General features: G+C 36.2%; 2 protein-coding genes across 3 annotated transcripts; one reads left to right on the plus strand and one right to left on the minus strand.

Moving 5' to 3' along the window:
• Nucleotides 1-5: 5 nt before the first annotated feature.
• On the minus strand, nucleotides 6-5,788 carry LOC139979663 (small ribosomal subunit protein eS1-like). The gene is made up of 5 exons (XM_071990680.1): nucleotides 5,634-5,788; nucleotides 4,538-4,641; nucleotides 1,545-1,732; nucleotides 905-1,223; nucleotides 6-212 (listed from the first exon to the last, which is right to left on the minus strand). The coding sequence occupies exons 1-5, from the start codon at nucleotides 5,693-5,695 to the stop codon at nucleotides 91-93; spliced, it is 795 nt and encodes a 264-aa protein (XP_071846781.1). The 5' UTR covers nucleotides 5,696-5,788; the 3' UTR covers nucleotides 6-90.
• Nucleotides 5,773-21,927, plus strand: LOC139979662 (N(4)-(Beta-N-acetylglucosaminyl)-L-asparaginase-like). 2 transcript variants are annotated; one of them, XM_071990678.1, is made up of 12 exons: nucleotides 5,773-5,905; nucleotides 8,129-8,302; nucleotides 9,503-9,608; nucleotides 10,434-10,481; nucleotides 11,065-11,177; nucleotides 11,991-12,051; nucleotides 12,705-12,756; nucleotides 13,429-13,622; nucleotides 14,321-14,428; nucleotides 15,880-16,013; nucleotides 17,707-17,794; nucleotides 18,992-21,927. In XM_071990678.1, exons 2-12 carry the CDS (start codon nucleotides 8,164-8,166, stop codon nucleotides 18,993-18,995), a joined length of 1,047 nt encoding a protein of 348 aa, XP_071846779.1. In that variant the 5' UTR covers nucleotides 5,773-5,905; nucleotides 8,129-8,163; the 3' UTR covers nucleotides 18,996-21,927. The 2 variants fall into 2 exon arrangements, with proteins under 2 accessions (XP_071846779.1, XP_071846780.1); XM_071990679.1 differs by lacking the exon at nucleotides 5,773-5,905 and adding an exon at nucleotides 6,003-6,021.
• Nucleotides 21,928-22,654: the final 727 nt, after the last annotated feature.

Here is a 22,654-nt window from a genome sequence, read left to right on the forward strand (position 1 = left end):
ACTGATTTATTTTTCGTTCTTTTTAATCTCCTTTGAATTGTCACCAATTTCAAGAATGTACATTTCTTTCAAAACTTCATATCAACGATCTCATACGCTGTCTTGGATGGGTGGTTCGTACCCTTCTGGCCGTTCCACTGCAGCGCCCTCTTCACCTTCTGTTCCAGTTGTCTTTGTTGCTCCTTCACCGTGCAACTCCAACAGACGACCAACTGAATGAGGGGAAAAAAAAATATACCTCACTGAAACAACTATTCATCTAAAAGAGGGAAGGACAATCAGGTGGAAATTACTACAAACATTCTACTTTGAGATTGTTACAGGCCTAGAATTTCACCATTTCCGGCCTAGAATTTCACCATTTCAGCCACTTGCTAAAATATCAAGTTCCCACTGGCATTTTCCTGAATTACCAAAGAAATCGGCTATTGTACAGGCTTATGATAGCAGTCCAATAATATTTACTGATTATAAGCGTTAATACAGGACTTATGTCAGGTACAGATATGCCAATTCTTCGACTGGTGATTGTTAACAGATTTATCATGTAACTATGTTCTTAATGTCTACAGGCAGAAAAATCCTTTTGTATATTTTTCTCTACTGGCTGCCAGTGAAATCCACTGGCAACTATAGCCAGGCAATAGCTTCTTTTTTTTTGTGTATGTGTGGGCATGGTTATCGTAAATAACAGAAATCAACAGAAAGGACACAGGAAGCTGTGTCTTAATTCAGGTTGTAAGTTTGCAATGTCCCTCGCCAGCAATGTAATAATATTCACACATTATTTGGCTACAAGGTTTCTCATTGATCTGAATACAATATTGCATGGTTGCAACAACCATTTAGCTGCTCAGGAGCTTATTTACCACTGGCAGCAATGTAATTTAAATGGTGAACATACTATCAAACTTGGGTTTCCTCAGGACCTTGACCTTCCTGATGTAGACATCGTGGAGTGGGTAGATGCTGTGACAGGCCTTCTCAATGTCGTGGGCAATGCTGTCGGGGAGGAGTTTGTTGACCACCTCTTTCAGGTCATTGTTCTGGCATTCCTTTGTGATGATGTTGATCATCCTGTCCCTGATCCTTCGGACTTGCTGTGTCTGGGCGTAGGAAGTCTTCTTGATCTGGTTCTGTCGCTTCTTGGTGAAGCCGATGCAGAAGATGCGGAGAAAGTAACCGTCAGAGGTCTTCAGGTCCACACTGGCATCGATCAAGGTCTAGTAAGAACAATCAAAGGAAGACATCAACACATCAAATTCAGTGCAGGCAACTTCAATGTCCTGCACAACATTGAATGTGACCACTTCCAGTCATTATCCAGCCCCTCCCCTCAACATGTATAAAAAGAAAAGTTCCCCACTTTAATTTACCCCCCCCCCTCTCACCTTCCCAAAAGTACCAAAAAAGCCATCCTAAGAGAAGTTTCAACTCTGACATCACTGAATGACAGTTTATCTTGAACTGAGTTATATTTCACATATCATATTATCTTCCATGAGACTTGGTGATTGACGTCTCTGTTACTTGGATTATCTCACCTGCCATTTCTTGACCATAGAGCAATACTTGTCCCTGGTCAGAGTCATCCCGTGGAAGTTGGTCAGACAGTTCTTGCCTCTAACATCCTCAACGATCAGACTGAACTTTCGGAATGCACCTTCGTCGTTTTGAAGATCTGCCTGGGAGACCTCAAACACACGTCCCTTCAGACCATCGGCAGCCATCTCTGAAGAGTAACAATCATAAATTAATGTAGTGAGTTGAAAATAGGTCCTTAGTACAATCATGTTATTGTTCTTCTGCAATTGACTGGCTCATGAATTATTCATAGCTTGGTCCACATGGGCAGCATGTGGTCAACAGCATCTCTTTGTCTATAACCTCACTTTCCCTGATTTTGTTAATGTAGATACATCTTTAAGCTAAAGTAGTGCTGCTTAAATTTCATCCTGTAAGTCTGTTTTACTATTGATTCTTACTTTCTTATGTATACATGTTTAAAAAATACTTATAATTTGGTGCTATAGTCAATTCTCTGAAGTAATATGGGGTTTGGATGTAATTATTAAGAATATCCATGCGCTTGTTAGCCTGAGTTTATGCTAATGCACCCTCCTGGCTTGGCGTGGGTAGGAGTTGCATGTGGGAATTTCAAGGAGCATGGTCTTTATTAGAATCAGAGAAGAAAAGTTGTCCGTTTCCAGTATAAAACGATGATAAAGAGTTAATTTTGGTTCTGTTGGTGAGTAAATTTTTAATATTGTCACACCTGTTTCTTTAGTTGTTGTTTTGGTTTAAAATGAGGCTATAAGATATTGATTGAAATTATGTATAATCACGATATTGTCTAAGTGCAAAGTTGGTCACTTAAATAGTGTGTGGGTATCAGTTCCACGAAATTTAACGTTACAAAGTTAAGAGTTTCTATTTGTATGAAATTTCGATGTGATTTATTCAGCTTCATATTACAGCATGTGAACACTCAATTTATATCTTATGTAAGCTTAATTTTATATTTTATTTATCCATATTCCATGTTACAAATTCAGTATGTATAATTGATAATTTCATCAATTCTTGGAGGCCCTAGGTTACACCTTTTGGCAAGAATCAGAGGGATAAGCCTAGACTGTTCACATTGTGGTTATATAGGCATGGTAGGGAGTAATTGTACTGATCATTCAGCAGTGTTTCTTTCTGTGTTATTAATATTTTACTGTTAATATGTTGAACCTCATTAAAAGAATAATGTAAGATTAAGATGATTGTCACAATATGTATTTAAGGATCAGTGCATATTACAATTCTGTATAGCGACGTAACACTGGTTATAAGGATTTTGCAGTGGTTTATATCTTTTTAGTTATAAATGTTCTCTTGTTCATTGTTTGTTGTTTATATGATTTAAGTGATAAGGTTTACTATGGTCAGTAACACATTGTTCACCATTCTTTTATAGTGTTTTATGAACAATATATCATTAGCTGTATGTTGGTTTTATTAATTCAGGCTACTCGGTTGTGCGATGGTGAAGGTCTGTCTACGAGGGCACAACTTGTAATTGACATATTTGGCTTGGTGAGTAGGTATAGAGAGTCAAGCAGTTTGTACAGTTAAAGGAGTTGTTGTTATTTTGTTCCATTTTAATGTTGATATTTTGTTTTTTGATTTGATCTGGTTGTCTTATTTCACCTAGAGCTGGTTTAACAAGAGAGATTATCATTCCATAATTCACCTTCTGTATTAAAGAGTATCTGTTGGGAATGTACTTCAACTTTTAATAGTAGCTTGTTATCCTTTATTAGTTTGTGTTGTTGAGATATTAGATTTCTGAGATTATGCGAGGTTGGTAAAATGTCATTTAGACTACGAGTTTCAGTTCACTACGAATGTGTTCCTATTTTATATTTATCTCTGTAACACTAAGATGGTTGTTGTGTTGTCATAGTTTGTGATATAGTTGATTACATTGATTACTTTTCTTTATGATTTTATAAGCAAACATCACCGTAGGGTTGTGTGAATTGTGCTAGGTTTTCTGAGGATATGTATGCGTTATTTATTCGAGTTATATCTCATACCATTGTATTATAGTGTTTTCAACTTATGGTAACTGCCAGTGTTCCATATCGTATTGTATGTCGTAACTTTTATTGTTCATATATTTTGTATTTTGTCACTTTGATATTGCAGGGGCTGCTTTCTATGCTTTCCTGTTCTCTACGTTTTCTGTTTTCTACCCTGAATAAATTGGTGAAATCGTATACTGCTGTCTCTGAATCTGGTCTTAACGAGCAGGCTGACCCTTCCTTCGACTTCCCCTCCGCGTCCCTTCATTAAGATAAACAAAAGACTACGTTGTACAGATTACTGAAATATCCTGTTGAAACTAAATTTGTTTTTGTATTTATTTGAAAATAACCATTTCTGCTAGTGATCTATAATAATCCTGCAAATATTTACAAATAGTGACAGTGATTTGTGGCAGAATTCATCTTTCACCAGATATTAGATATTAAATGGTTGGAAATATGCCTTTATACTCAGAACTTAAAGGCACATTCAGACTGGGTCTTCTGCCACAACAAGTGTTAAAGAAAATTCTACATTGTGATTCTGACATACTAAGTTGGCTAAGTCACAAATGAACAGACTGAAGACTTGCCTAAGGCATCAAAACTCCCAAGAACAAGCCTTATAAGAAGCCTAAGAGAAACCAGACGAGCCAAAACCAAGGTTCACCAAAACTAATATGACAAAAAAGTGATACATAACAAGGTAAATATTGGTAAAAAGTGAGGAATACAATGAGACAAGCTTCCCACTATTTCCCTTAAAAGTGTTGAACAAACATTTGTTTTAACTTGTTTTTGGTGTCAAAATGAATATTTAAAAAAGGTGGCCCAGGCCCCTACCCCTCACTGTTTGTGAAAGTATAATTTATTTGGCAAAACAAAAATATAAGCGGTTGAGAAGTTTGACACAATTCCAACAACCATCATTTCAACAAAATAAGAAACTAAATACTTACTTGTTCCAATGGTCCTGGTGACTAAGGTTTTACCAACGTTCCTTACGTTGAACATGGCTGGAGCCTTTACATCGTACCATTCCTTACGGGTAAAAGGGTCAATGCTGATCAAAAATAAGAGGATAAATTTATCAATTCATTGCTTTCGGAACATTTGGAAGACATTTAATTTGCTGCATTGACACAACAACACTTTACTAATAGGCACAATTAAGAAGACATAGGTCAGGACTAACAAAGTAAAAAGTACTTTTAGTAAGTACTTTTAGTAAAGTACTTTTAGTAAAAAGTACAACTAGTTTAGGAGTAGGTTAGTACTATGGTATTATGTAATGTGTATTGTTCACCAAATTTCTGAGGTTGAGATCCCATACTAAATTGTGACTAAATGGGAAAAATTGGGCAATCTCACCATCAAATCAAACACTGAAATTTTAATATGTGAATGATGAACCCCTCTTTGATATGTCATCAGCAGTATTCAGTGACCAGAGCATCAATTCGATCATTTCTTACGACTAGGTATCAGGTAGGAAGTTTGCTCCAAGTTAAAATAAATACTTTTACTGATAGAATATCTCTTGTTTTGCACACTGAATGCTCAAGTTATGTAACATGAACATTATTAACATCATTCATGAACATAAAGTTTGAGCTGCCTGTCCTTAGGCCAGTTTGTATAGGCCAACACTCAACAGTAACACTGTTGTTCTGCTATGTGCACAAAACTGGGATAAGGCTCAGGGCTGGGCCACCAAAACAATATCCTTTGCCCATATTCACTACCTAGCCTACATAAGAATGTAAGCTATCGATTGGCGAAGTAACTCTTAATACCTAACTACTAGTAATATGCGGTCTACCGTAGGCTATGTTTATGAAGACTTCAAAATGTGCAACTTGGTAGTTTAACATTAGGCTATTGTGAATAACGTAATTTGGCAGAGCCTAACTTGACGTTATAACAATTGACGTCTACGGGCTTAACACAGAATCATGATTTATCTTCTTCATCACGACAACAGTTTACTTATTTTTCACTCATACCGAAAGATAGAAGTTATATTTATTAAACAGTATAGATATTCGTGCTTACACTTTCTTTTTGGAGCCTTTCTTGCCTCCTTTCGAGAGGCGTTTATTTTTACCCACGGCCATATTGTGGTTCGTACGAAAAGAGGGCGCAATATAGGAACAGTTGCGCAAAATAGGGGCAGAGATCTGATTTTGTCACATGTATCAACATAAACAGAACCACTACTACTACTGTAAGCCAGTTCCAGTAGGAAATTGATCTGTAAACATAGTTAAACCGTGAAGTCGCTCACCATTTTCAAGAGTCAAAAAGACACAATAGTAGAAGAAACAGTAAGCTGCATTGACGAATTTCAGTATCTTCTTCGTCTTGACGACATATCTGCTCTCCCCTTCAAAAATCAAAGTTCCAAGTTGTTTGTCAAACTTGTTGTATTGAGTTATTATAAGTTAGTAACCTAACGTATTTAGACTAGGCCCTAGTCCTAACTAAGGCTAGTTAAGCTATATTATATTATCTGGCCAGGCTCTAACTTAGTCTAGACTAGGTCATCTACGCGGTGACTTCGCCCCACGTTAGACTTACTGCAGCCTAAGGCCTATGCCAACGTCGGCCTAGATTTATGGCTACTACGTACTAGTACTACTAACTTTCGACTCTTTATACGTAGGTTCAAATCCTTTCCAGGAACCAGATTGTTTTGACCTATTCAAATTTGTGCATTGCAAAATTGCAGCGTTGTCTATTGTGGATTAGGTATTTCTTGTTTGCAAATTTGGGTTTTGTTCAGTTCGAAAAGAGAAGGCTTGGTGAGCCGGTGTTCATCTAGGATCATCACATAGATAGGGTTCAAAATGAGGTTCCATGGCTTCCTAACCCTTGGGAATTACTAAACTAAAGTGCATATATGTGTGCTCCTGTTGGACCAAATAAATCAGTGTATCTAATTATGCAATGTTTGTTTTGTAACTTGCTTCTCTAACCTAAGGTTGTTGTAGCCAGTATGGAAAGTCTAGTATAACGTTTTATCCTATGGACTATACTCTGTTAAAGGATTTCACTTAAACATAATGCCCACTTTGAAAATGATCGCAACAGTAGAAATTCCTTGCTTGTTCATAAAACTTCCAAATGGCAGTTGTTAAATAGACATCCCTCATGTTACGTGTTTCAATATGTTGGCAGTTCTGATTGTTTGAGCCTTATGATATATCATCACATACTGTGGTGCAGTGGTGAGAAAGGAATTGGGCCCTTTCCTTTAATGTCGGTAAAGGTACATTTAATTTCTGCCATAATGTAATCCCCATTCCCTAAATTGGGAATCACTTTATGTAATGCAGCATCAAAGAGAATACACACCAAAGAGAGGATCACACAAGGATAGTTCAGACGATACGATAAAACATGGGTAATATGAGGAATTGGTTATTAGAGACATATTTCTTCGACACCCAAGTAAAAGAACCAGATTGGTCCACTCTTCTCATGTGACTTTCAAAGACAATCTGAATTGACAGTTTACAAGTATATTGAGTCCTGTAAAATCAAATTTCAAAGGAAGTTAAAAATCATACTCTGACTCTTACTTTACCTTCTTTAAGCACTCAGCCCTTTTAATCAGGCAATACAAACTTTATACAAAGTTAAGTTTAGCCATTGAAAATGTTTGTGAATTTTCCATACTTTTAAGTACTTAAAACCAAACATTACAGAATGTAAGAAGTCCAGTAACCCTTAAATCTTATGAACTACTTTATAGTGGTCAACAGTGGATGGAAATGGATTTTGCCAAGAAATTCATGAACTCTTAGTTGTCAAGGTCTCACCTGATGGTGAAGATACACATACGGTTACAATGATACATACAGAAAACGCTGGTAGTAGTACTTAATTTATGTACATGAAGAGGCCCTTGGCTTGCCCCTTGACCTCACCTCTCTGGTGCAATTGTAAATGTTGCTCGGGTATGATGCCCAGTGGCGGAGCGTCCATATAGTCAGGGGGCGAATGCCCCCCCTGACAGACTCAAATGGACTGCTGGCGCCCTTTTCAGCTTTTTGCCACTTTTTACTTATTCGCGATTATTGAATTCATTGCGCTCTCATCTACCTATTGACATTTGTCACATTTTGTTGGTGTCATTTTCTGACAAAATGCTCTTACGGCTAATTATTCTTCGTTTATCTGCAAATTAGCAATGCCCGGAAAGGGTCATTTCCAGCTATCTAGGGAGTATCTCTACTCAAAAAAATTCTGTACGCTCTGCGCCAACCTGTGGTGGCGCTCCGCTTAGATAGTGTCGAAAGCGCCCCTACAGACCATTCTCGCCCCCTCTGACCAATACCCCTAGCTCCGCCACTGATGATGCCTTGAGAGTAGCAATTCCAAACCTTTTGTGGTTGAAAACCCTCTGCCTATTTCATGTACCATTTTAAAAGTATTGCAGCAATGTGAATGCTCATAACAGTGAAATCAATCTGTGGTACTTCTGCAAATGTTGCACTTTTGAACTGCCACTCTTTTCTTTCTTTCTTTTGTTTCTGTTATTCAAGGTTTCTGTTAAGTAGCATTAAAAAATATCAACACAATGAAGATGATAGGAAAGCAACATCTTGCCTCAGTCTTACTGTGTCTTCAGCTGTACTTACCCATCGGTTTGGCTATGAATGGAGATCTCTTACCTCTCATCATCAATACATGGAATTTTTCCATGGCAACCTCTCAAAGTGAGTACTAAATATCGTAGATACCACGTCAGAAAAATGCTACAATTATGCTAATGATTGGTTTCAGTTCCATTGAATTCATTTAGGAGTGTTAGCTCAGTGGCTAACGCAGGTGCCTTTCAATCATAAGGTCCCCGGTTCGAGTCACTCCCAGATTAATGTATGTCGTCCAGTTACAGAGTTGTTGACAATTGACAATTCATAATCATGGACGTTAAATATGAATGTAAGAGACTGACTTCGGTCAGCTTGCGGCTTTGATAAGCCAATGAGGCTTCTTCGCGAGTTCCTGCTTGCAGGAGGATCTAAAATACATTTCTTTAATTTATAATAGAGGTGTGAAAGTTGATAACATTTACAGCAGGTTGTTGACAGTATGTTGTTTTCAATCGATGTACCCTACCACAGTTGACTATTTTTTGTTTGTCCTGGGTAGGCTTGTAACCTTGTAAACACTATATCTCATGTTATGAAGAATGGATATCATACGTATCATGTGGATGTGTCATGTTAGGAAGAGGAAGGCTATTGTTTTTCTCGGAGGTCAAAGGTAATGCGAGATCACCAGCTGTCAAAAACTGAAAACATTGTAAACATGGTATCTCAAGAGCGGAATCATGGATACATTTCATACTTTGTATGTACATATGTCACATTGAGAGAAAGAACCTTATTGTTTGTGGTGCAGGTCAATGGTCATCTGAGGCCAGCAGAGGTCAAACACTGAAAACCTTGCAAACACTATATCTCAAGATAGGAAGCATCGATACTTCTCATATGTATCATGTGGATGTGTTATATTGAGTAATAGAACTATGTTCTTTCTAGTGGAAGTCAAAGGTCACCAGAGGTCAAATACTGAAAACCTTGTAAACACGATATCTCAAGTTAAGAAGCATGGATATTTTTCATACTTGGCATCCAGATCATTTTTGGTGGAGGTCAAAGGTCATCTGGGTGACCCGCTGTAAAACCCTGAAACCTTTAAACATGATATCTCATGGTAGAAATTATCAGGACATCTATATTAGAAGAGCTGTTTCTGGTGAACAAGCAGCATCCTATTCTAATGAAGTCATCAAAACTTCTATGCATTTTTGCATTCTGTTTTGGGTTTTTTTTTTTTTGCACTTTAATTGCAAAATTGTATATAAAAACATTCAGTATTCAAAGTATTTTCTTTCTTGCTTCATATTACAGCTTGGCAGCCTTTAGATGCTGGGGCACCAGCAATAGATATTGTCGTTCAGGGTTGCTCAGCCTGTGAAGAACTTCAGTGCGATGGATCAGTGGGTTACGGAAACCAGTAAGTAATTTAAATCAATCTCAATGATCTGTTGTACCCCTAAAACACAACTTCCATCATAATTCTCTTCTGAGGTCTATAAAAGCGTTGAACATAAAAATTAAAAAGAAATGGCAATATTAAAATTGCGTAAAATTAACATTTATCATTTTTGTAATTGTGTATTGTGGCTTCTGAGTGGTATTCCCAGCAAAACAAATGGCAGAATATGTAGGGAGTTCCACCAACTGAGGGCTGGATATAAAGTCCGTTTGGTAAAGCACAGTCCTTCCTGAAGGTACACACTGGTCAAATCTTATTCTTTAATAATTAAACCTTTATTGTTTCTTTTCAAATTTGCTTCTAATTTTCCTGCTGTCAGTTTTCCATTGTTCATTAATTATGTAATTTCTTGCCCTAACGACATCAAACATTTGTTGAGACTGAAAATGGGCACCTGTCCTGGTTAGTGGAATACATAATCTGAGAGCTGAAACAGTTGTATCTGTACATGGTGGCTGGCTTTTTGTTCTGTTATTTGTTTTCTTTCATTCTGTCTTGTGTCACAATGGACATTGTTATAAACCTGATGCGTTCCAGACCAGAACACAAGTAGCCGAAATTATGTAGCATGTTCACAGGAGGTGCTGCACCTATGGAAGAGGTAGCGCAATAAGTAGTGTCAATTTCGGAGAGACAAACAAAAAAATCCTTCAGGACATTATGTTTCTAGCTATATCAGTGAATCTAGGAATATGGGTAACATGTAAAGTGTTGCGTTATTGAATACAGACATGACTTTGTCTAATACCATAAATCTTTCTTTCTTTTTTCAAATTTTTTCAGCCCTGATGATATTGGGGAGACCACTCTGGATGCCATGGTCATGGATGGGTTAGTCAATATTCTTATCATTCTCTTCTCTTTTGGGAGCTTTCGTGCATTGGTGAGGACAGACTGCCTCGGATCTAGAATAAGTTTGTTTCAGTCAGTGTCCATTCTAATAAGCTCTGTAAAGTTCTCAACAATAAAGATCCCTTTTGCTCAGCTCTTGTCTACAAGCGTATCAAAAGTTTAATTTTATTTAATTTGATTTCTGTCTGTCTGTCTCTCTGTCTGTCTCTCTCTCTGTCTGTCTGTCTCTCTCTGTCTGTCTGTCTGTCTTTCTCCATGAATTCCACTTTACTCTAGCTATTTCTTACTTGCTTATATAGCTAATAGTGCAAAGGTACTTGTACCCTGAAAATTTGTTCTACTTTTTTATTGAGTGTTGGATGGATGAGATAGTAGGGAGCGGGGTAGGGGGTGTGTGGTTCATTGTTGACAAAGAAATTTCTTTACAGGAAAATTGTCCCAACTCAGAAAATAATTGTGCTAAATAATCAAGAGCTGTTTACAATAGATGCTTTGTCTCTTTTCTTTCCATTTTTCAACATTTCAAAGTTATTTGTCTTAAATTCTTTCTCTTCACATGTAGCAAGACTATGCAGATTGGAGCCGTTGGAGATCTACGGAGGGTGAAGGATGCCATTTCAGTCGCACGGGCGGTGATGAATTTTTCAAAGCACACCCTTTTGGTCGGTGAATCAGGTTGGTTCAATTTAATTGTTTTTTTTTTTTGTATCTTGAGCTTATCTGTGAAGTAATCTCTATAGCTGTAAAGCCCTATAAATACTGACAGCTGGTATATATATATATTTCACTTAGTGTGTCGGTACATTGTTTATAAAATTTATTCAAATATTGAAACTTTAATGAGAACTTTAGTGATGAAAATTTACGAAACTTTTCAAGAGACTTTTAGTCATCCAGAACATAGTGTTAAGTTATAACCCTACTGCAGTTGCTATTGCTACAGTATACCTTACTTCAGGTATAGAACCACTGTGTTCACATCGATCATAAGATGAGAAAAGCTGATCTAAGTAAGTTCTCTGTCCAGAACTGGGGTCAAAGGGGTTATCAATTTATAACAAATAGATCCCAGGACAGTGAAGTGCCTCACTGATTGAGCACCCACTTAAATGAGTTTACCTGTAGATGACAGACAATAAAATCAAGGAGCTGCTAACCTCTCTCCCTGATCAAACTTTCTCCTCACAATTTTAAAGTTTACTTTATAATTTTTTTTTCTCATAAATGCTGGTTTCCAGTTTCTTCCAGAAAATAAAGTTTGTTTTGGAAGAAACTGTACCCAACATAAAAAGTGTGGCAGGAATCACAAACCCCTTTGTTTTTCAGGTGTAATTGTTTTTTAAAACGTCATGTCAGTACACTGTTTTGTGCCCCCCTCTCTTACTCTTACCTCCCCTTTCCCCTTGCTTCCCCTTAACCTCCTTGTGTTTGAAAGCTAAATGTGTTCTTAATTTCGAATTTCAGATTTTTGTTATCTTTCCTTCACAGCTACTAAATTTGCCGTAGCGATCGGATTCAAAGAAGAATCTCTTTCAACAAATAAATCGGTGTAAGTTGTGACGACTTTTGGCATAAATTTTTCTTAAGATGTGGTTCTCAAGATATATATATATATATATATATATATATATATATATAAATATATATATATATATATATATACATATATATGCATATATATATATATATATTTATATATATGTAAATATGTGCCACTTTTTAGGCCCGCTTCAGGGTTTAACTGTCGAGGAAAAAAATTGCAGAGTTGAAATATATTATCCTGGTGCTTGATTCACAAGTTCAGAAATAGTTATGATTTATATTCCGTAGGATAATATATTAATGTAAAGTACATTTGATTGTCCCTTGAAAGTGCAAGGATGTATCACTTCTTGTGATCATTACAATATAACATCTTCCACTGTACCACTGAATTATTTGTACAAAATATGTCTTTAGTTTCTTTCATCTTTGTTGCACCTTCCTGCTGTTATTCTGCTTCTCTTACATGTGGTTTGTACGAATTTATGTAATATGAGTCTCTTGAACATCGTGTTATGAGCTCTACCGAATTAAACATAGCTGAAAGGTTTAGTTCTTTCCTTATCTGTGATGAAATAAAGATGCCAGATGTGAGGGGTTTTATTATTTTCTGTAAACATGTTACTGTGTGTGACATTGTTACTTTTGTCGTGCTTTCAGAGAGGCCTTCAATGAATGGAAGAAAAATAATTGCCAACCAAATTTTTGGAAGGTGAGAGATATTGATTGTTTACATCTCTGCATTTTAGGTGTAGTTGTTGCATCGTTTTATTTGTTCTTCTCTTTTTATAGTCATAAAAGGATAAATGTATGATCCATCTGTTCTTGTTAGGAGATTTTAGTCCCAATTAAGTTTGTTTTGATTTCAAACATGAATTGGAAATTTAATTGAGTTCTTTTTTTATGGTCTTAAAAAGTATCTTGTTTACACCTATAGTACAATAAAGTAAAAACACTATCTATAATGTAATTTGCGATTTAATGTAATGTGTAACTTAATGTCATTTGTCATTTGCAATTAAATGAAAGTACATGAATTTTTAACTGGCTGTATAAACAGAAACTGTTTCAATTTTAAAAGACATTCCTGTGACTTTAATCATTATTCTGATATTAATGAAGACAGATTAATGACTTGAAATGGGAAATGATAAGCACAGACCTGTGAGTTGGTAATCATGGTGAATAACAGTAAGATGTTAAATCATTTAATTAATTATTTTCAATGAAACCACTCCTTCAAACTAATAGACCCGACCTGAGAATTTAGCATCGGATGGAATCAAGATATTACGGAAACGATTGTGAAGGTCTGTTTGTTAGTTACTCTCTTGTTTCCTGGTATCTAGTTGCTTTGACAGCTGTGTTTCCATTGTCTGTTCAGAATGTATGGCCTGATCCATCCAAGTCCTGTGGACCCTATAAGCCATCTCCGGGCGGCGTAAAAATGACTCCTCCCACGGCCAATCAGGACATCTCCCAAGAAAACCACGACACGATTGGTATGATTGCCATAGACCGAATGAATAATGTCGCTGCTGGAGTTTCGACCAATGGCCTCAATCATAAAGTTCATGGGTAATGTTCATGAAGAAAATGCATTCCAACCAAACTTACCTTTAGAATTGGACCATAGTTACCTTTTTGTATTTTTTTTTCGTTTCTCTTCTTTTTCTTAACTGTTAGCACTTTCTTGTCGGTGTTCTTGCATACAAAAGTATGAGCACACACTTAGATCTATGATTCTGGAACAGTAGAAAGAAAGCAGTTATCATATTCAGTGTATCTAGGGAAGCCTGTGCACAACACTATTTCTTCATTGTTATAGTAGAAATACACTTCTAGTGCTGTTCTGAAACAATAACAAGCTGTGGTTATGTAACTAAGGTTGCCTGTACACAACACTGTGTCTTTGTTGTTAGATGTAAGAGCATTAGTGCTGTTCTGAAATAGTAACAAGCAGTGGTTATGTAACCATGGAAACCTTTATAAAGACTTTTACTGCAATGGAGATGATTTTGTACGGACAACATATTCAGTAACAAAAGATGACTTGTGTTACAGTATTGTGGAGATTTGTGAAGTAGCAAACAAAAAGAAGTTCTTGGCTTGAACAGGTTCCATGCTAATATCAGGATTGCTCTTTCAACTGAGCTTCGCAGCTCTTAGATGGAGATGGTGATCAATAAACGGCCAGTTATGATAGTATGGAGGTATTAGATAGATACGATGTCTAAGCCATCTTCTTCTTCGTGTTTCATTCCTTGTTGTTACAGTCGAGTAGGAGACTCACCCATCCCCGGTGCGGGGGGATACGCCGACAACGATGTTGGGGGAGCAGCCGCGACTGGAGACGGTGACATCATGATGCGTTTCCTTCCGAGGTGTGTCCTTTTTAAATTTACGAAATCTTCGTAGAAAGTCTTTATTTTCAGCTGACTCAGTATTTTCACAAAACAGAAATTTATGAGTCGGTTTGTTTGAAGTTTTGACACTTTGAAAACGTTATCTTTATTAAACCATAAAAAACATAGTAGGATTATTTCCCTTTTTTTATAAAGTTTTGCATAGTCCCATTCAGTGAGATCCTAAACCAAGTGTTTTGTATCGTTTCTAAATATGACTAAACGTTGATGGTAAAGAAAAAAAAAAACTTCAAAGATCTCCTGAAATTTTAACATTACAGTTCTATCAAATTGGAGTTTGGACATTGGTGACTTTATGCCAGAAAAGATTGGCTTTTAAATCTGGGAGATATAACATTCAGTTCTGGTTAGTTAGTTGTTGATAGCAATTGGCACAGTAATATAGGATGAACATTATGTGAAAAGGATAACTTAAGGCAGAAACCTAAGTTCCAATTGATCTGCAATTTACAGTGTAAGTGATAGAGGTATCCTAATATGTTCTTATTATTCCAATTATACCAACAAGTGAGGTGAAGTTGCCAGATTTAAAACTGACGATGAAAAATTGTGAATATTCTTACATAAATAAAGAAGGCCTCATTTTAGGTATCAGTTTTTACTCCATCTACAGGGTAGTATAATTCATAAATTTTTTTCACCTGAGCTGTTAACAGAAAATCTGTTATTTTCTAGTCTCGAAGTAAGACACTGCCTTTTTCGCTAATTACAGAGTTGAACTTTCTTGAGAGGGCCTAGCTAATAGGGTCGTTGTTGGGATGTGATCTGCTGTGAGATTGAAAGCATACAGACATGTTAGTTTTATAATAAAATAAAACTGTTAGCAAACTGCTTATCCACTAGAGAGCCAGTGTAAGAGAATGTGTAAAAGTAAGTTGGCCTGACGTTTCGATCCTAGCAGGATCTTCTTCAGAGGCTAAATGACAAGTAGCAGTAACAGAAGGAACAAAAACATGCACAAAATACAATGTTAGTTTTATGTCATATTTATGTCATCACCTTGATCTGGAGAATAATTAGTGATCCTAACATGACATTAGGAGTGTGATAAAGACATAATGATAAGATACCGTTTCAATTATTAAACTCTACCTCCTCCCTCAAGAATTGAATATATGCAACTTTTCTTGGTGGAACCTTTTTTCGTCCACATCGACGTGGTTCATGCTGTACCGTAAATTTGCGAGCCACCGCTGTGCTGTTGTTTGCAAGGAGGTTATTCCCGGATACCCAAAGATCCTAACCTTTTTGACGGGACTTGCATCATTGTGGAACTGTGATCGATTTGCTCCGTGTCAGTACTCCATGAGATCATGATAGGTCCACAGATTAGCCATCTTTTAGACTATTTCTTAACGGAATACATTATTAATTGGAAAACTGAATTTATTTCCCTTTGGTCTGTTTAGTTTCTTCGTCGTGGAACAGATGAGGATGGGGATAAACCCTGACGATGCCTGTACTAATGCGATTAAGAGGATCGTTCGACATTACCCCGACTTCTCAGGAGCAGTCGTAGCAGCAACAATAAATGGCACGTATGGTAAGTTGAAAATGGGAACAACTTTGTACCTCAAAGGTGACTGGGGAAATAATAAACAAACTTAAGGAGAGAGAAATATTTGGCTAGAATGGTAATAAAACAAGTGTCCTTAGGGTTCTACCCACCAAACTATCTGGTCATTACTTGGTGGTGATCCATAAATGAAGCAAACGTAACTTGCCTTGCAAACAGTGTGACTATGGATCTACGGTGACTACAATTTCATCGATACAAATCATAAAGTGGTAGGGGAAGGATTTTAATAAAGAACCTCTCCTTCTTTATGTATGTGTGTTAGTAAATCGTGAACAATGGGGAAAACTTTAGTGCTCACATTTTGGGTAGCATGTTTCGGTTTTATGGAAATTATTTATCATAAAATACTGAGATTAGTAATATTTCAGCATGCAAAAACTGTTTATACAAATTTTTCATTCATGTAGCAATTTGCCTATTGTGCGTAGCATTTTGCCTATTTTGCATAACATTTTGCTGATTTTTTCACAATTCCTACTAATAAAACAAAAATTTGGGTTTACTCACAACTCCTACTGATAAAATATATATATTTTTTAGTCACAATCTAAGTCAACCTTCAAAAGTGACTCTAGGCAATAAGATCTTGGTGTTAAAAGAGGTAAAAGTATATAGATGTCAGATAATAATATTTAAAAGAAATATCAGAAAGATTAGGTGTAATTAGAATTTATAATCCATGATATCTCCCAAATGGAACAACATTTTTCTTAGCAGCTTGGGGAAATCGTTCATGACAACTACTTGGTCTAATAATGATGGTTGGTGTTTGTGTCTCTTTAGCTGTGGAGGTGGGGAGGGCATGGGGGTTGGGGGGTTGGGGATGGAGTCGTTCATGACAGTTATCTCCATAGGCGTAGGAGGCAGGGGCTGCAGCCCCCATCCCAAAATTTTGGGAAAATTCGGGCAATATGCTGAGAAATTTTCGGGCACCTACTGAAAGAAAAATAATTTGCAATGTGTTTTCCAATGATTAAACTTATATTATTATGATCATTATTATTGTAACAACTTCCCCAATAATGATAACCAATATGGAAGGGTAATAACACTGAAAAAGATTGTATGTTATTGGCATGTGATGTAATAACCAATGAACGCCTATATGATATGCACATTAACATGTTAAATGCGCGCGTAGCGCTCAAAAAACCTTTGGTTTATTTTTCGGGCAAGTCGTTACAGCCCCCCCAAATCAAATTAGGCTCCTACGCCTATGGTTATCTCTCAGTCACCAATAATGATGGTTGGTGTTTGTGTTTCCTTCGTTCAAGGTTTTCATACATATTATTTCATATACATATTTTTTATACATTTTTTATACATATTTTTTACATACATATTCATGCGTTATATTTGAGTTGTGCTATAACATGATAGGCAAGTCTGTATAAATTGTATAATGAATGTGCAGGGTGTTTTGATGGAATGAAAGATACTCCAAAGACGATACCAGTATCTGCACAAATTGACTGCTATCCAATAACATAATGATGGTTGCCCGATTTGTTAAATTGATTCCTCTTTTTTCTCTTCCGGGTCGTTAAAGAGTCACACTTTGGCAGTAATTTACTGTATGTGCACATGACTTACACCCTCTCCCTTAACTGTCCACTGCTACACTTTAATCCTGTCTTTATTTATTTATTTTTTATAGGTGCTGCATGTCATAACGCTAATTTTGTCTACAACATTCAAAACCCATCGATGCCACAGATGATGACAGTTCCAGTCACTTGTATCAGGTCTGTTGCTACGGTGACTCTCCCTGGAGTTATCCTGCCTCCTGTTTTGTTTTTGTTCCTTAAATGCATCTGAAATATATATAAGTAAAAGAGGAGAGACGAGAGCAAATGTGTCTCCATTTTGTGGCTAAGTAAACCTACTTGATTTGGATCATTGATACAATTGAACATATATCTGGGGATTGCTTATCTGCTTTGCTTTTAGGAGTGACTTGAGGTAAGAAAAATGTATGCATCATTTGATAGTCTTTGAATAGCGAATATTTGATAGCTTTTCTGGTTTTCAGATATTGAGCTTTGAAATATGCTAAATCTTCACAAATACTGATGGCGGTGCCCGCTTCTCGATGCAGCTCTTAATGTTCATCAAAATCCTTTATGTTATCAATTCTAACAATTCAACCAAAACCATGCATGTTGTTTCATCTTCATATGAGCAACAGAGCACCCATAGAACGGCACCGAACAACTGTTGTCCCTGACAAATATTTGTAATGCATTGTAAAGTTGTTCTTAATGTCTACTAGCAAGTTGGAAAGTTGCCAATGCCTTGTCTTGTCTTTTATCTACTGGCAAACGGCAAAATCCTCTAGCATTTAGCTAGTATCGTAACCTGATTTCCGAGGCCTGCATTTTGCAGTCGCCTATAAACATTTTAAAAAAAGTTGCTGATATCTTGCTGTTTGATTGTTCATTTCATGTTCCTCTTTGCCTAATGATTCAAAGAATAGTCCAGGTCAAAATTTCTTTTTCATATGTTAAAGAGGAACATAATCTAAGCATTCTAGTGAAATTTGCATTCAGTTCCTATGTACCGTTTTTTTAGATATTGACAGTTGAAGTTGCCACCTATAGGTAACTTGGAAATGTCTGTAGCTTGAGGAATTTTGTGGTGTTAAACCAGGATTGTTAATTTTTATTTATGCAAGGCTTTATTTACCAATAAAGTTGAAATGCTAGTGCTTTGTGGATAGACATATAAGCGATCATGGTATCAATGACAGTATTAACAATAAACTTTGAATCTTTGCTAATAAAAGTAATCTGCAATGAATCAACAACTGAGGCTGATACATTAACAATATTGCATAATGGGGAGAGAACTTAAACAAAAATGGTAGTCATTTTGGAGCTCAAAGATAATCTTAGCGTCTGCCCACAATTTGATTTCCAAACTTTGCCTCTGTTTGTTTGCAGCTAATTGCCGTTGAGATTTGAGATCACATATTAGGGGTGCAAGCAGGGGTGAAGCCAGGACCAGGTGGAGTGTTGGTTGCCGGTTTTTCTTCAATGTCATGGCTGACTCGGGTAATTGAGTTAAAATGTCCTGGTTCTCTTTTTTTATTCATTTACCGTAAGTACTGTTTATGACAATCAGTGGGCGCTGGTCAGAAAGTTATCAATTTCTGATCGGTGCTAGGAAGTAAGAACTGAGTGTCAAATTAGTGCTGACCGGGGTCACTACCCTAACCCCTCCTCCTCCTTCTCCCTTTCCCCAAAATCTCTCTGATGTTGTCACTACATGTATGTGTGCACGTCGAAATGCTTAAGGGCTGGAGTTCCTATGGACAGCTGATTCATATGCTATAGTACACAATACTATTGTAATGTAATATGAAAACAATTCAATTCTATTCAAGTCAGTTCAAGTTTTACTTGTTTTGTTTTTTGTAACTGACAGGTAAAAATACAGTAAACATAACATATAAGAATGTGTATGAAATTAGCTGTGAAAGGAAGTCTTCTATAAAACCTAACAAACATAACATATAACAATATGGAGGATTGAGAGGTGTGAGAGGAACTGTTCTATAAAACCTAAAAATGTAGAATACCCACAACCAAACAGAAACAAAAGATAAATTTACGTTTTTGTTCACAGTTACTTGAGATTGATTTAATAATTTGAATTTCTTGTCGATTATTGTATAATATATCAAGTGCTAATTAGATACATAATATGAGTTCCATTTATAAGCTCTGTCAAACAGTGTTATGAGAGATATAATATTAATAACGTTCAACGTATTGTTTAGTTGTTATTATTGTACAAAGTGAAGCAGACTTTAACATGTTAATATCTGTTGATATTGTATTCCAAGTCTGCAGGCACGATATCTTAAGCTAAATATTCCATAGTTCGTATACGAGCTGGACAACAGCGAATGTTACCAGCATGTCTTGTAGCGTTGTTGAGGATAACATTATTAGTTGAGACAAAAATGTTAGCTTGTTATTTTAAGATTTGTTAACGAAGCATGCAGTATTTATATCAATAAGATCATAAAGGTTCTTTAAAAGATTAAATTGTGAAATAGAACACTATCTCGTGTCTTTAATGACGATGGTGTTTGTTACCAGCAGATTGTGGAAATGAACATTTTGATGCAGCTGTATGTCATAGAAGAAATGAAATATTAAAATATTCTCACTTTCTGAAGCCCGAACTTGCCCTTCTTACATGGTTGTGATAAGCCTGATTAGTAGATTCGTTGAATATGAGACTTCAAAACAACAGAGAAGCTCTGTAAATAATAGTGAGGGTTGTATCTTCTGTTCTCAATCAATTATTTTAAAAGTCAGGTTCAGAACAAAATATCGAGGCTAGTGGTATCTTTGCCATGTGACATGTTAGTCACAATCAGCTGCATAATTAAAATACGTAAAAATTTGGTTTGAGACTTTACAAAATATTTGAATTTTGTAGTTGAAAAAACATCACTGGAGGGTTGATAAGTTATTGTATTCTGTATTTGATTATCAACAACTCAAGTGTAGCATTTGAGTACCCAGGGAATTTAGAATATTTTGTAACTGTAGTGTTCATGATAAATAGCTGAATTAAACCTGCAAAATAATTTGAGATGTGAACCTGTAAATACCTCTGGCTTATAAATGGAAATAGTTTAGTCTATTTTTCCATTGATTATGAAAAGTGCAGTACTACATATCAAGGGAATTAATATTTTTTATTTTATTCTTTGTTTTGCCTAATTTCATGTTGAAATATAAACAGCTGAATAAAACTGTCATATTGGATGAGATTTGAGACAGTAAGACCATTTTATATTTTGAAATATAAAAGAGAGTTCTTCCTTCCTTGAAAGTGTCTGGGCTTTCACTATAAGTACCACAGAAGTAAATCTCTTTACCAACTACCATGTCAGGTTCATTAAAAGTATTAAATGAAGCACAGATGATGACATTTCTCTCATTAAGTTGGTCAACATTTGTTGTAGAAAGTATCAAAGATTATAGCCATCAATCAGCGAACACTCTGGTGTTTATATTTGTGTTTGCAATTCGGTAAAAGAGTTGTTGTACTGGGATATAAATATCAATTTGATGTTTATATGGGTCTTCAGTCAAAGGAATTTAATTGGTTCATTTATACATTGACAATAACTAAAGTAACTTGAAATTACAGAAATAAGTTTCTATGTTTAGTCCCTTTGCCATTTCAAACGATCAGACATAGGGCAAGCAAGACACTAATAGAACAAGGAAAACAAAAACCGCCATTCCATAACTGCAATTTGAAATAACTAATAGCCAACAATTTATGTATGTATGTATGTATTTTAGATCCACCTGCAAGTAGGAACTCGCAAAGAAGCCATCATTGGCTTATCAAAGCCGCAAGATGACCGAAGTCAGCCATTTAGATTCATATTTAACGTCCATGATTATACATTGTCAACAACTCTGTAACTGGACGACATACATTAATCTTGGAGTGACTCAAACCGGGGACCTTATGATTGAAAGGCACCTATGTTAACCACTGAGCTAACACTCCACAATAATGTAATATACGCTGTTACCATCAAGTAACACCTTGTTTCTGGTACTCTATGTATATGGGAGATGTATAGCTTTAATTTCGGTGTATATTTTGATATGATGTGTATTGAAGTCAATCGCACATGAATTTGAGTAAAAATTAACATAAAAGAAAATATGGTTTGGTTTTTGTCTTCCACATATGTACGAAAGAAATATTTTTGTCTAAATACAATTTCAATTATTGTTGCATTGCCTGATTATACTGGATTTGTATGTTATTTTTGCACATAGTTTACAAGTTTTATATTTAGTGGGGTTGAAATAGCAATAAAAGGTTTAATTCTCAAGATCTACAGAGCTCTTTTGGTTTGTTTTAATTTCCTCTCATGATTTCCAAAATTCTTAGATTACAAATAGATTTTAAAATAGCAGCTGCAATAGTTTGGTAGTTTGTCTGTTTATTGCTATTTAAGTTGGTTGGGGGCGTGGGGGGCAAAAAACCTGATTTGCAGTTTTTGCCAAAAATCGATCCAAAATCGATTTCGCCCAAATGACGTAACAGGGGTTAACCGATGCTCAGGAGCCCAAATTTGCATCTCCCAGGTCCATATCTGCTTCCGTTCGGGAGATAGGTGGCCCAAAGGACCCGATAGAAATATGTGTTCTTTATAAGTGCACAATTTGGAAAACCCCCTCTTTTCAGCCCCCTCTCTTGTCCTCTCTGAAACACCCATCGACATTAAAATTAGACGTGGAGTAGAAGACACCCTTGTCTTTGTTATACACCAATTTTGTGTAATTATCTGACCGGGAAAGGCTTTTCGTTTATATGATTTCTATTTTTTTCATAAATCATAAATCATTTTTTTGCCCCCTTGCACGCCCCATGCACACAACACCCAATTCCAACCCTAGTGGAAATTCCAGTTGAACTTTTGAACTGGGTTCAACTGAAATTTTCTATACGGAAATTGGCCCAAATTTGAACTACGTTGAAATGGGTGAACTGGGGTTCCCAACTGGTTCAACTATGATTTACTGGGTTCAACTATGTTCTACTGGGTCCAACTGCAT

The sequence above is a fragment of the Apostichopus japonicus genome, chromosome 14 (assembly GCF_037975245.1).
Source record: "Apostichopus japonicus isolate 1M-3 chromosome 14, ASM3797524v1, whole genome shotgun sequence".
Lineage (NCBI taxonomy): Eukaryota > Metazoa > Echinodermata > Holothuroidea > Aspidochirotida > Stichopodidae > Apostichopus > Apostichopus japonicus.